This window comes from Bos indicus x Bos taurus, chromosome X (genome assembly GCF_003369695.1).
Source record: "Bos indicus x Bos taurus breed Angus x Brahman F1 hybrid chromosome X, Bos_hybrid_MaternalHap_v2.0, whole genome shotgun sequence".
Lineage (NCBI taxonomy): Eukaryota > Metazoa > Chordata > Mammalia > Artiodactyla > Bovidae > Bos > Bos indicus x Bos taurus.
This window is the reverse complement of record NC_040105.1, coordinates 11,285,169-11,299,927: the sequence shown is the minus strand read 5'-3', so window position 1 is coordinate 11,299,927 and position 14,759 is coordinate 11,285,169. Positions and strand designations below refer to the sequence as shown.

General features: G+C 42.8%; 1 protein-coding gene across 1 annotated transcript in view; it reads right to left on the bottom strand.

The window, feature by feature from the left end:
• Positions 1-6,531: 6,531 nt before the first annotated feature.
• Positions 6,532-14,759, bottom strand: part of EGFL6 (EGF like domain multiple 6) — a 41,797-nt gene continuing 33,569 nt past the window's right edge. Inside the window, 2 exon segments of the mRNA XM_027534720.1 lie at positions 6,532-7,121; positions 13,256-13,521. Of these exon segments, the coding sequence (XP_027390521.1) occupies positions 7,011-7,121; positions 13,256-13,521 (377 nt within the window). The 3' untranslated portion in view covers positions 6,532-7,010.

Below are 14,759 nucleotides of genomic sequence, written 5' to 3'. Positions count from 1 at the left end.
ACATGACCCAAGGTGGCCTGATCACACACCTCTCTGTGGAAAGTGACTTTTGTGGAACAATGTGGAGAGTAACTTGGTACGAGATTTTTCCAGCAGATGGTGGCTTCCTGATCGACAGTGGGTTTTTCCCATCCACTTTTAGCCCTGGAGCTTATTTCCAAGGCTAGGTTGCTGGGCTTTCCATCCTCACACACACTCGTCTTTCCTTACTATAACTTCCTGTTCTGTAGGTTAGCAGAGGTCTGTTTTCTGTTGCTGGCTACCAGCAAACACTGACTCAGCCTCCATCTTAATGCAGCTGTGTGATCTGAATCATCAGAGGAGAATCCCTGATCTTACACAGTGCTGAAAGTGCCTTCTTACCTGTTGCTTGGTATTAAGGCAGTGGAAGCTACTATTACAAAAGAGTAAATATTATTTGGGCTTCTCTGGTGGCTTGGTGGTAAAGAATCTGCCTGTCAATGCAGGACCTGTAGGTTCTATCCCTGGGTCATCAGGAAGACCTCCTGGAGAAGGAAATGGCAACCTACTCCAGTATTCCTGCCTCAGAAATCCCATGGTCAGAGGAGTCTAGCGGCCTACTGTCCATGGGATCACAAAAGAGTGGGACACGACTCAGTGACTAAAGAACAACAATAATTACTTAGTGTGGTTACAGTTCCAGCTCTTTATTCCTTAAGCCTGAGTTTTTTTATAAGGGCCATTTCCTTTTCATTTGTCAGAGATCAACAGAATGGGACAGAGGACAAGTCAATGTTGACAGGGTGAACAGGGAGAGAATGAGAGTCCTGCAAGCATGGATTTTCAAGAGCTCAGGGGTGAGTGACTGGAAGGTTCAGGGTACCCAGAAAGAAGCATGAGTTCACAAAACACTAGGGAGAGGAGAAATGGGAAGAAGAGGAAGCAAGAGACGCTGAAGACAGTCCTCTTTTGCCTTCTTCCTGCTAGCAGCCACCCATGTGCATGGAAGCTGCCACGAGAGGGCACTGCGGGAACTCTGAGAGAGAAGCTAGAAACCAAGGGAAGGAAGGGCCAACTGTGCCTTTCAGCGGTGGAGCTGGGGGACTCCAGCTCAAATTCAGGAGGAAAAGCATTCTAAAAGGACAGTGACAGGGAGAACAAAGGGGGATGTGGAAACTTTTATCACTGTCCAGAAAGACCAACAAATGTGGCGGAGATGGGGGTCCCAGGCACCCGAACAGCAGGAAAGAAGATACTCAGGCCTGAACCCCTGGGCCTGTTGAACCCACTCCTCAAGATTCCAATGCTGGGATTTCCCTTGTGGCCCAGTGGTTAAGACTCCGTGCTTCCAATGCAAGGGACCCAGGTTCCATCCCTGATTAGGGAGCTAAGATCTCATATGCTGCGTAGCGTGGCCAAGAAGTGCTGCGGGCGGGTTCCAAAGCCATTTATCTCCAGGCCAAGGTCCCTGGGTATCCTGGATGGCAGGCTAGGGGACATCCCCAAGGTCAAAGTCATTAGGGCTGGATTATGCATGAGTCTGTGGACCTGCAGTCACAACCTGCCTGTATTGAGAGATGAACTCATGTCCCAAGTCAGCAGGCCCCAAGTCACACTGAAGAGGTTCATCTTTAAGAGGGGTAACACTTTCACTTAAGTGAAGCAAGGACCACCCCCAGAAGTCCCCTGCGTTACTTCCTAGCACCCTCTCCAAGGGTAAACACAAGGCCATCTTCGCCACCATAGATTCATTGCATCTGATCTCAAAACTCATATAAGGGTGTGTTGGGGGGAACTTATATATGGAACCACACAATATGTACTTAGTTGTTGTTTTTTTTTTCTTTTTTACTTTTCAGATGTGCTGTGTGGCTTGTGGGATCATAGTTTCCCAACCAGGTTTGAACCCAGGCCCTTGGCAATGAGAGCATGGAGTCCAACCACTGGACCACCAGGGAATTCCCAGGCTTCTTTTGATCAGTGCCATATTTCAGAAATTCATCAGTGTTCCTGTGAGTAGTATTAGTTTGGTCGTTCTTATTTCTTGCTAATATTTCCCTGAATAAATATACCAGTTTATTTATCCTTTCTACTGAAAAAGGACGCGATGGATATTTGAGTTGTGGAGGGATTGGGGGCAGGAGGAAAAGGGGATGACAGAGGATGAGATGGCTGGATGGCATCACAGACTCGATGGACATGAGTTTGAGTGAACTCCGGGAGTTGGTGAGGGACAGGGAGGCCTGGCGTGCTGTGATTCATGGGGTCGCAAAGAGTCGGACATGACTGAGCGACTGAACTGAACTGAACTGAGTGTGACTATTATAAACAGTGCCATGATGCGTTCCTATGGAGTATATACTCAGGAGTGGAGTCCTGGGTTGGTAAGATGTGCTGTTTTTGGTCATAAACGATGCGTGACCATAAATTAACATATCAAGTCTTCTGTACGATTTTTGTACCCGAAAAAGGCACTTCCAAATGTGTTTTGAGCAACATTGCCAGTGAAATACATATATAGGCTCTCAAAGAAATTACTGAGAAGGAAAGAGTAATTGGTTCTCACCTAATTGCACTGAATCCGCCACCCATCATGGTCTAGAAAGTGGCACAGGGTGGGAGAAACCATAACAAACAAAACCACGACCTAGAAATGGAGAACAATTTCTATAACACTCCCAAACCGACTAGAGATATACATAGGACAGGTTTCGGTAAAAAATAGGCAGATGTAACCTTTCCATTCTAAACCCACTTCGGGGAGCCCTCCTCCGCTCCAGGAGGGGCTCTCACCGCCCCACAACTGTCTCTCAGATAAAAGTCAATTTGCAAACTGTGGTACAGAGTTTTTTCACATATGTGCTAAGGATGGAATTTTTATGAAGCAGGCTAGCATATTTAAAGATGTAAGAGTTCCCCAGAGGTCATAAATAACTACACCAATCTACAACTCCATTTTCCACAGGAAGGAAGAACCCCTATCTGTACACATTTACAGAAATCCCAAATTGCTAACTGCTTTGCTGTTCCCTGGCCACACAGAATGAAGCTGCCTCCATGTAGCACAGGATAAGGCTTTGAGTGGAGACCAAACACAGCGATCTGCATTTGCAGTCACTGTTTCACTGACTTGAAGAAGAAAACGAAAAAGGTTGAAAATATCCCACTTACATGTGGATCTAAAAAGATGACACAAATGAACTTATTTACAAGACAGAAACAGACTCACAGACTTTGAAAACAAACTTATGGTTACCAAAGGGGAAAGGTGAGGGGGAGGGATAAATGAGGAGTTTGGGACTAACATATACACATTTCTATAAAGTAGATAATCAACAAGGACCTACTGTATAGTGCCGGGAACTCTACTCAATATTCTGTAATCACCTATATGGGGAAAGAATCTGGAAAAGAATGGATATATGTACATGTTTAACTAAACCACTGTGCTGTACGTCTGAAATACAATATTGTAAATCAACTCTACCCCAATGTAAAATACAAATAAAATTACAAAAAATAAAAAAATTTGATAGTTCTCTCTCAGAACATAGAATGCTTTTATTTTATGTCTGTTTATTTTGCAGAAACTAATTCACCTGATTTCTTCTGGTCTGATTGGAAAAAGATTTAAACATTGGTCCTGGAAAAGTAAGTTCCAGAAAGCAGTAGTATCAAAGGTGAGAATGTTAGCTGCCAAGTTCTAAACTTCTCAGGAGCCCACACTGCTGCCCAGCTTTTCGCACTGCCATCCCCTCACCCAACTGACTCCTGAAAGGTGCTAAGAGGCTGCTGTCGGGAGGCCATTCTCCATGGGTCTTGCGTGTTTCTGCCCATTTTCTATACAAAGGCGTTGGCAGCTTTTGTTCTGTGCTGTCTTATCAAGGAGAGTGGTGGGGCACACAGCCTGGGAGAATAGAGACAGTATCTTATTTCTCGAGAGCAGATTTGTTTCCTGACAAAGCCAAAAAAACAGTCTCCTTCTAGGGCAAAGTTTGGGCAGGTGGGCTAGTGGTCCCCTTATAAGTGTGGGGCTTTCCTTAACTCAGGACTCCTCAGCTGGGACACAAACTCACCCTGTACCTGGCATCCTTCTGGATGGGCCTCTTTGTTGGCCCACCCGCTGGGAGACTCGGGGTGGGGGGTAAGGGGCAGTGGACTGACCGAGGCCTATGCTACCTGTTGTCCCATGAGAAATAAAGTCTGTCTCTGACCCAGGAGGCTTGTCTTTTCTACTGATACCTAATAAAACTGTGACAGGTCAACTTATTAGCTTTGCAAGTAGGGCTACGGTTCTTGACATCTGAAAACATCTTCAGGTAAAAGAATTCCAGAGTAATCCCACAAGTATTCTGTGCCTGAGGAAAAAAGAAGAGCACCAAAAATATAGGTGACATCAGGCCACGCTAGAGATCAGTGCATTCTTCGGGACGCATCAAGTGCCCGAGCTGAAGGTATTCCTCCTTGTTTAGGAGAGGAGCAGGTGTGATGGGGAAGGGGCAGAAATGAGTGGGAGTTAGTGTCCAGAGGAGGGAGCCCATAACAGCGAGGGGGGAGAGAGTGGGAGAGGATGAATGACAAGGGGAGTTCCATGTTGAGTAGTGGCCAGGGTCCACAGGTATGGGAGTCGTGGCTGAAATATTTGACCTTAGGTTCGCCAAAGGGATCCAATGGGATTCCGTGCTGCTGCAGGCTACAGATCCATGATTATAGGCTGTGGACTGGAATTCGAAACAAGATATTGGTGTTTAACGTCCAAGAAGTTAGTCCCAAAGACTGTGTTCTTGCAGTGGACATGGCAAGGCAGCCCTCTGGGGCTCAAGAAGAATGGTCACATGACATCGGATTGTGTTTTGTTTGGAATCCTAGATAGGCCAAGAGAGGATTTCTTTTTGTCTCATGTAACGTCAAGCAGTGACCAGTGTGGGACAGTGTAGACATGCCACCATGTCATCAGGAACCCAGCTTTCCTCCAGCTGTGTACTCCACCATAGGCTGTGGCCCTTGCCCTCATGGTCACAAGGCAGCTCCCAGAGCTCCTGCCTTCACAATCACATTGCAGGCAGGAAGGAGGGAGGGAAATGGCAAAAGGAGCTGCCAGCTGAGAGCCTTCTTTAATGATCCTTCCTGGAAGCCTCACCAATGACTTCAGTGAGCCCCTCCATCTGTAGGAGAGGTTGGGAAACACAGCCTTTTAGTTGAACACATTGCAGTCCCCCCATATATATTTATACATGGTCATACTGGTAAGGAAAAAGGTGAGAAAGGCTATTGGGTAGGCAACTAGAAGTCTCTGCTACAGATACTAGAGAAATGTGCACTATTACTAAATTTAATTTAAATCAGCTTCATATTGATTTTCTCCCTGTATGTAACATAATTGCAGGCCTCCCTATTTCATTTCAGTTTAACATCTCTTCCTATCACATGGGTTACTGGGGCACTGACTGGCCTTCACTGCACAGCCTCCTCTCTATCTTCCTTTACTCTAAGCCATGACTATGCTCTCAAATTTCCCTGGTCACTGAGGAGACATGGTGGGGGAGGTCTTCTTCAGGTTCTAGCACCGTCATATAATAGAAATCACTTGTGTCGGTCAACTTTTGCCATGTAACAAACCACCCCACATTTTCATTTTCGCACCTTAACATAACCATTTTATAATATTATTATGTCTTACAATTCTGTGGGCTGATTTCACTGAGCCAGGCAGTTCTTCATCTGGTCTCACTAGAAACACTGTTTTGGGGGTTTCTGTAACTAGTAGTTATCCTAACAGATCCCACAGTCCTGTGTCGACTTTCTATGGGAAAAGAACTTCACACTAAACGAAAACAATGTATTTTTCCCCACCATCTTAAAAGGTCGATTTAAGCCCTTGGTACTCCTTCTTCTTGTCTTTTTTTTCTTTTACATAATCCTTCTTATTTAAAAGAAAAAGACAAAGAAGAAGAAGGATACAATGAGTTTCAATATAAAAAATCTTTAAGAAAAAGGCTACAAATTTTAAGGATTAGTAGGTGGACACATTCTCGCTTTCCTTCCTTTTACAGGTCAATGCCTTTGTTGCTTCCAGGGCTAACTGGCAAATATCTGGGGAATCTTCTGTTTGGGAGCTGTCCCGAACCACCTTCCAACCTAGAATCTTAAAACAAAATATACTTTCATCCGCAGGAATGTACACTCAGGATTCATTACCACACAAAGAAGTTCTTGAATTTGGAAGAAAAGAGAAATAGACAAGAGAAAAAGACAAAATAGTCTTTTTTGCAACCTGGTTACTAGCATAATTTTTATTTTAGATAATTCTCCGAGACCGTCAATTCAATAACTTAAGCTAGTTAGCATCATAGTTATGAGGCCTCAGAAAGCAGTCGTGTGTTTCCATAATAGCAAGTAATTTTAAGAATTTTCAAGAATATAAGTTAAAAATAATATAAGTGTTTTCACAGAAAAAGAATATAAAACACATTTTCTAGCAAAGCAAATAACCATACACATAATTAAACATACAATCAACAACATATTTTCTTACTTAGAAAAACTTAAACCATGACACAAGGTGATTATTTGGATATTATTATTACAAAGGACTTAAATATACAAACTTGGTTGTGAAAGATCTGGCTAAGCCAGTTACGTAAAAGTCTATCTGTGATGTTATAGTTTCCAAGAAGTGCCATAAAAGTCAAATAGTTAAACATTTCTCTGTGTTGCTTTTTTTTTTTTTTTGTAATTCTAGAAATGTTACATAAAGTGGTTCACCAAATCATGTAGACACATCACATGTACTGGGGTGGGGAGGGCTGAACTGATACGTCCAAGTTTGATAGACTCAGAAATGAATGAGAAGACACAATGGTACTATATTTAAAGCAAATATCAGTATATCATATAAAGAAAGGCATCTTACAATAATGAGTCTGTTTGAACACCACAATTTTCAGTTTGTATTTCTAAAATGGGGGAGGGGATCTATGATATACTGTCAAAAAACAGAGAACTGACATAAAAGCCAAATATAAAGATATAAAAGATAACAGTAACATTCAACCATCCACGGGTAAAAGGCCATCTGGACATAAGTCTGAGACCAGCAAGACACTGTCCACTGCAATTTCTCCAGTCTTGCCCTCGCCATGTTCAGCTTCAAAAATAATCTAATAAAGGAGAGGGAATAAAAAATTACTTGCAAATATTTAAATCAATGATAAAGTTCCACTATTTAGTTGCTATTAAACTGAACTCAATTCATATGTCCCTATTCCATAGAAACAGGCTTTGACACTGAATATATGGTAATGTATTTTCCAGATGCCTGGTATCTACACTGAGTGAATTACAATCAGAGAAAACAGGGCTCCTGCAACACTTAAAAGAATCTGGAAAGCCCTGGAAAGCTGAGAAGAGTAAAGTTTAAGAGGAAATTTTGGAATTCCTTCCTACTAAGAAAAAAAAAAAAAGCAAAACTAAAGGAATAATACGATTTTCTTTTCAAAACCCAGGCTAGAAGAAATTTAATTATCGTCATGAACCCTCCTACTCCACTGGTGGGAATGCAAATTGGTACAGCCACTATGGAGATCTGTATGGTAGTTCCTTAAAAAACTAAACACACAGCTACTGTATGATAGGCCAATCCCACTCCTGGGTGCCGAGAAAACTGCAGTTCGAAAAGACAGATGCATCCCAATGTTCATTGCAGAGCTGTTTACAATAGCCAAGTTATGGAAGCAACCTAGATGTCCATCGACAGATGAAGGGAAAAGAAGGTGTGGTATAATGGAATATTCAGTTCAGTCCAGTTCAGTTCAGTCGCTCAGTCGTGTCCGACTCTTTGCGACCCCATGAATAGCAGCACGCCAGGCCTCCCTGCCCATCACCAAATCCCGGAGTTCACTCAAACTCACCTCCATCGACTCAGTGATGCCATCCAGCCATCTCATCCTCTGTCGTCCCCTTCTCCTCCTGCCCCCAATCCCTCCCAGAATCAGAGTCTTTTCCAATGAGTCAACTCTTCGCATGAGGTGGCCAAAGTATTGGAGTTTCAGGTTGAGCATCATTCCTTCCAAAGAACACCCAGGACTGATCTCCTTTAGAATAGACTGGTTGGATCTCCTTGCAGTCCAAGGGACTCTCAAGAGTCTTCTCCAACACCACAGTTCAAAAGCATCCATTCTTCAGCGCTCAGCTTTTTTCACAGTCCAACTCTCACATCCATACATGACTACTGGAAAAACCATAGCCTTGACTAGAAGGACCTTTGTAGGCAAAGTAATGTCTCTGCTTTTGAATATGCTATCTAGGTTGGACATAACTTTCCTTCCAAGGAGTAAGCATCCGTTAATTTCATGGCTGCAGTCACCATCTGCAGTGATTTTGGAGCCCCAAAAAACAAAGTCTGACACTGATTCCACTGTTTCCCCATTTATTTCCCATGAAGTGATGGGACCAGATGCCATGATCGTAATTTTCTGAATGTTGAGCTTTAAGCTAACTTTTTCATTCTCCTTTTTCACTTTCATCAAGTGGCTTTTTGTTCCTCTTCACTTCCTGCCATAAGAGTGGTGTCATCTGCATCTCTGAGGTTATTGATATTTCTCCTGGCAATCTTGATTCCAGCTTGTGCTTCTTCCAGCCCAGCGTTTCTCATGATGTACTCTGCATATAAGTTAAATAAATAGGGTGACAATATACAGCCTTGATGTACTCCTTTTCCTATTTGGAACCAGTCTGTTGTTCCATGTCCAGTTCTATCTGTTGTTTCCTGACCTGCATATAGGTTCCTCAAGAGGCAGGTCAGGTGGTCTGGTATTCCCATCTCCTTCAGAATTTTCCACAGTTTATTGTGATCCACACAGTCAAAGGCTTTGGCATAGTCAATAAAGCAGAAATAGATGTTTTTCTGGAACTCTCTTGCTTTTTCCATGATCCAGCGGATGTTGGCAATTTGATCTCTGGTTCCTCTGCCTTTTCTAAAACCAGCTTGAACATCAGGAAGTTCACGGTTCACATATTGCTGAAGCCTGGCTTGGTGAATTTTGAGCATTACTTTACTAACCTGTGAGATGAGTGCAATTGTGCAGTAGTTTGAGCATTCTTTGGCATTGCCTTTCTTTGGGATTGGAATGAAAACTGACCTTTTCCAGTCCTGTGGCCACTGCTGAGTTCTCCAAATTTGCTGGCATATTGAGTGCAGCACTTTCACAGCATCATCTTTCAGGATTTGAAATAGCTCCACTGGAATTCCATCACCTCCACTAGCTTTGTTTGTAGTGATGCTTTCTAAGGCCCACTTGACTTCACATTCCAGGATATCTGCCTCTAGGTGAGTGATCACACCATCGTGATTATCTTGGTTGTGAAGATCTTTTTTGTACAGTTCTTCTGTGTATTCTTGCCATCTCTTCTTAATATCTTCTGCTTCTGTTAGGTCCATAACATTTCTGTCCCCTATTGAACCCATCTTTGCATGAAATATTCCCTTGGTATCTCTAATTTTCTTGAAGAGTCTTTCCCAATCTGTTGTTTTTCTGTATTTCTTTGCATTGATCACTGAGAAAGGCTTTCTTATCTCTTCTTGCTCTTCTTTGGAACTCTGCATTCAGATGCTTATATCTTTCCTTGTCTCCTTTGCTTTTCGCTTCTCTTCTTTTCATAGCTATTTGTAAGGCCTCCCCAGACATCCATTTTGCTTTTTTGCATTTCTTTTCTATGGGGATGGTCTTGATCCCTGTATCCAGTACAATGTCACGAACCTCTGTCCATAGTTCATCAGGCACTCTATCTATCAGATATAGTCCCTTAAATCTATTTCTCACTTCCACCATATAATCATAAGGGATTTGATTTAGGTCATACCTGAATGGTCTAGTAGTTTTCCCTAGAGTCTTCTCTTGTGTTGTTGGAAGAGGGTGTTTGCTATGACCAGTGCGTTCTCTTGGCAAAACTCTATTAGCCTTTGCCCTGCTTCATTCTGTATTCCAAGGCCAAATTTACCTGTTACCCCAGGTGTTTCTTGACTTCCTAATTTTGCATTCCGGTCCCCTGTAATGAAAAGGATATCTTTTGTGGGTGTTAGTTCTAAAAGGTCTTGTAGGTCTTCAAAGAACCTTTCAACTTCAGCTTCTTCAGCGTTACTGGTTGGGGCATAGACTTGCATTACTGTGATATTGAATGGTTTGCCTTGGAAAGAACAGAGATCATTCTGTTGTTTTTTAGATTGCATCCAAGTACTGCATTTCGGACTCTTTTGTTGACCATGATGGCTACTCCATTTCTTCTAAGGGGTTCCTGCCCACAGTAGTAGATATAATGGTCATCTGAGTTAAATTCGCCGATTCCAGTCCATTTTAGTTCTCTGATTTGTAGAATGTCGATGCTCACTCTTGCCATCTCTTATTTGACCACTCCCAATTTGCCTTGATTCATAGAAGGCAATGGCACCCTACTCCAGTACTTTTGCCTGGAAAATCCCATGGATGGAGGAGCCTGGTAGGCTGCAGTCCATGGGGTCACTAAGAGTCGGACACAACTGAGTGACTTCACTTTCACTTTTCACTTTCATGCATTGGAGAAGGAAATGGCAACCCACTCCAGTGTTCTTGCCTGGAGAATCCCAGGGATGGGGGAGCCTGTTGGGCTGCCGTCTATGGGATCGCACAGAGTCGGACACGACTGAAGTGACTTAGTAGTAGTATGGATCTAACATTCCAAGTTCCTATGCAATATTGCTCTTTACAGCATCAGACCTTGCTTCTGTCACCAGTCCATCCACAACTGGGTATTGTTTTTGCCTTGACTCCATCCCTTCATTCTTTCTGGAGTTATTTCTCCACTGATCACCAGTAGCACCTACTGACTGGGAGTTCCTCTTTCAGTATCCAATCATTTTGCTTTTTCATACTGTTCATGAACTCCACGTTCAAGGTCAGGAGGGGCGGTGGTGAGGAGATACCCCTCATCCAAGATAAGGAGCAGTGGCTGCACTTTGCTGGAGCAGCCGTGAAAAGATACCACATGTTCAAGGTAAGAGAATCCCAAGTAAGACAGTAGGTGTTGCAAGAGGGCATCAGAGGGCAGACACACTAAAACCATAATCACAGAAAACTAGTCAATCTAATCACACAGACCACAGCCTTGTCTAACTCAATGAAACTAAGCCATGCTGTGTGGGGCCACCCAAGATGGGTGGGTCATGGTGGAGAGGTCTGACAGTATGTGGTCCATTGGAGAAGGGAATGGCAAACCACTTCAGTATTCTTGCCTTGAGAACCCCATGAACAGTATGAAAAGACAATGGAATATTACTCAGCCATAAAAAAGAATGAAATAATGCCATGTGCAACAATATGGATGGATCTAGTTGGTCCTACTGAATGAAGTAAGACATAGAAAGACAAATGTGATATGATTTATATATGGAATCCAAAAAAATAGTGGTAAAAATAGTACATATAAACTTATTTACAAAACACAGCCACAGACATAGAAAATAAACATGGTTACCAAAGGGGACAAGGGTAGGGAGGGATAAATTGGGAGATTGGGATTAATATATATACACTATCATATATAACCCTGATGGTCTTTTGGTTAGGACATGGAGCTTGCACTGTCAGGGCCCAGGTTCAATCCCTGGACCAGGAACTAACATGGATGGACCTAGAGAATATCACATTAAGTGAAGTAAGTCAGACAAAGAAAGACCAACACCGTATGATACCAGTCATATGTGGAATCTAAAATATGACACAAATGTGGACTTCCCTGGCAGTCTAGTGGTTAACACTCTGCACTCCCAATGCAGGGGGCATGGGTTTGATCCCTAGTCAGGGAACTAAGATCCTACATGTGGCACATTGGGGCCAAAACATAAATAAAATAAAATATGAGACAAGTGAACCTATCTACAAAACAGAAACAGACTCACAGACAGAGAGAACAGACTTGCGGTTACCAAGGTGGGGTGGGGGAGGGGTGGATTGGGAATTTGGGGTTAGGAGAAGGCAGCGGCAACCCACTCCAGTACTCTTGCCTGGAAAATCCCATGGACCGAGGAGCCTGGTAGGCTGCAATCCATGGGGTCTCGAAGAGTCAGACATGACTGAGCGACTTCACTTTCACTTTTCACTTTCACGCATTGGAGAAGGAAATGGCAACCCACTCCAGTGTTCTTGCCTGGAGAATCCCAAGACGAGGGAGCCTGGTGGGCTGCCGTCTGTGGGGTCGCACAGAGTCGGACACGACTGAAGCGATTTAGCAGCAGCAGCAGCAGCAGCAACTGCAGCAGATGCAAACTATTAGGGAATGGATAAACAGCAGGGTCCTACTGTAGGGCACGGGGAACTCTATTCAGTACCTTGTGATAAACCATAATGGAAAAGATTAGGAAGAAGAATTACAGTTAGATCCCCTACATATGAGCTTTCAAGTTTCTAGCTTTCAGAGATGCGAACCTACGTTCCATTCATGTCAGGCGTGAGTGACATTCCAGCTCGTCCTCTGTCTCCTATTGCTGATGATCCTTCAGCTCTACCATCTCCCACCTCCTCTCCCTCCTCCATCGGTAACTCTTCTTGCCTGTCCACTTGAAGCCAGCCCCTGTGTGCCAGCTGTTGTACTGCACTACTGTGCTTTTTGAGGTACTGTACTGTAAGATTTAAAATGTTTTCTTTATTTTCCGTGTTTTTTTTTTATGTATTATTTGTGTGAAAAGTATTATAAACCTATTACAGTACAGTACTATATAGCCAATTGATTTAGATGGGTACCTTGGCTAAATTTGTTGGACTTACAAATGTGTTCTAGGAACAGAACTCATTCATATGCAGGGGACTTACTGTATATAGAGGTAGAACTGAATCACCTGTACAGCAGAAATGAACACAACATTATAAATTAACTATACTTGAATAAAATAAATATTTTGGAAAATGACCTTTTAGTTTCCATTCATTGTGATAAGTGCTGGGCACAAAATCAATGAGCAGGATGTGCTTTTATGTAGTAAGGAATTTAGGGCCTGGTTTGGAAGGAAGTTGGTGGGAGGAGCCTGACACATGAGCAGTTCATTTCCACAGAATATGATATGCCTGCATCTGACAAGTATTATCATTAGTTGTGCTGTTAAATACCTTGCCTATTTCACTCCAGAATATAAGCTCTTAAGTGGAGGGGAAAGTCTTATTCATCTCTGTAGCCCCAAGGCCTAGGTACTTCAGTAAGTGTTTTGCTTTGTTAAATCACTGAAAAAGAATGTAAATAATCTCATTTTATACAGTTTTCCACTTACGCTTTTGGGAGTATCAATTCCGTGATACAGCTGAGTTTTCCCCATCCTCCACAGTTCATCGGTGCTCCAGGTTTTCTCCCAGGCCAGGGCATTGTTCCTATTTTTCACAAACACTCTAAGCTTCCCTACTTTGTTTCCAGCCAGCCGGTAATGAAAGAGCAAACAGAAGTTGCTGTGGGGTTGCAGGTTGGGGAGGAGAAGTTTCAAATGGCTTATGTCCTTCTTCTGACCCGTCAGGGCTGAAACAGCCATATAGTAGCCAACAGCTGGAAGAGAAGAAAAACCCCCAGTTAATGAGGCCATTGCAAAGGGTTGGCTACAGTGAATAAAATAGCTGTTAAAAAATGAACCCTAGGTGCCTACAGGGAAAGCTCAAGTCCTTTTCATTTCAAATATTTAGGAACAAAATTTTCATGCTAACATGAATTTTAGAATCCTAGGGCTGAAATTCTTTGTTCTATAGAGAAGGAAACTGAGAGTTAGAGAAACTGAGGAATCTGCTCACATTCACAAAGCTTGGTAGTGGTAGGTATGGGGTAAGAATCTAATTTAATGGTCTTTGAGCACTGTAGATAATTTTCAGCTAACAGAAAACAATGGAGTATTACTCAGCCATTAAAAAGAATACATTTGAATCAGTTCTAATGAGGTGGATGAAACTGGAGCCTATTATACAGAGTGAAGTAAGCCAGAAAGAAAAACACCAATACAGTATACTAACACATATATATGGAATTTAGAAAGATGGTAACAATAACCCTGTTTACGAGACAGCAAAAGAGACACTGATGTATAGAACAGTCTTTTGGACTCTGTGGGAGAGGGAGAGGGTGGGATGATTTGGGAGAATGGCATTGAAACATGTATAATACCATATATGAAATGAGTCATCAGTCCAGGTTTGATGCACGATACTGGATGCTTGGGGCTGGTGCACTGGGACGACCCAGAGGGATGGTACAGGGAGGGAGGAGGGAGGAGGGTTCAGGATGGGGAACACGTGTATACCTGTGGAGGATTCATGTTGATGTAGGGCAAAACCAATACAATATTGTAAAGTTAAAAAATAAAATTAAATTAAAAAAAAAAGAAACTAATTAAAAAAAAGAAGAAGAAAATTTGTGTTCCAGAACTTTCCACCTGCACTGAGTTGTATATAAGATGGCTAGCTGGTTAGGTGGGTCCACAGTGTGGTATTTAATTCACAACATACATGAATTTGTACTAACGGTATCATGGAGCTGAGCCACCATGTGCAATGTATCACTCCAAGTTCTGTTAGAAGATGGCAGGAACGCAGATCACCTTCTGTTTCTCAGGACCTTTTCCCAAGAATTTTGTAACCAGTGTAGTGGATGTTTGCTCATCTGCAGCCTTCTGGTCGTGGCTTTGATGGACTTGGACAAAAACTCTCTTAGGGTGGGGTTTGAAGAAGTTGACAGAAAGAAGATATTCCTCTAGAAGCCAGGAGAAAGACATGGTGGGTGGGTGGAGTTTTCTGGTA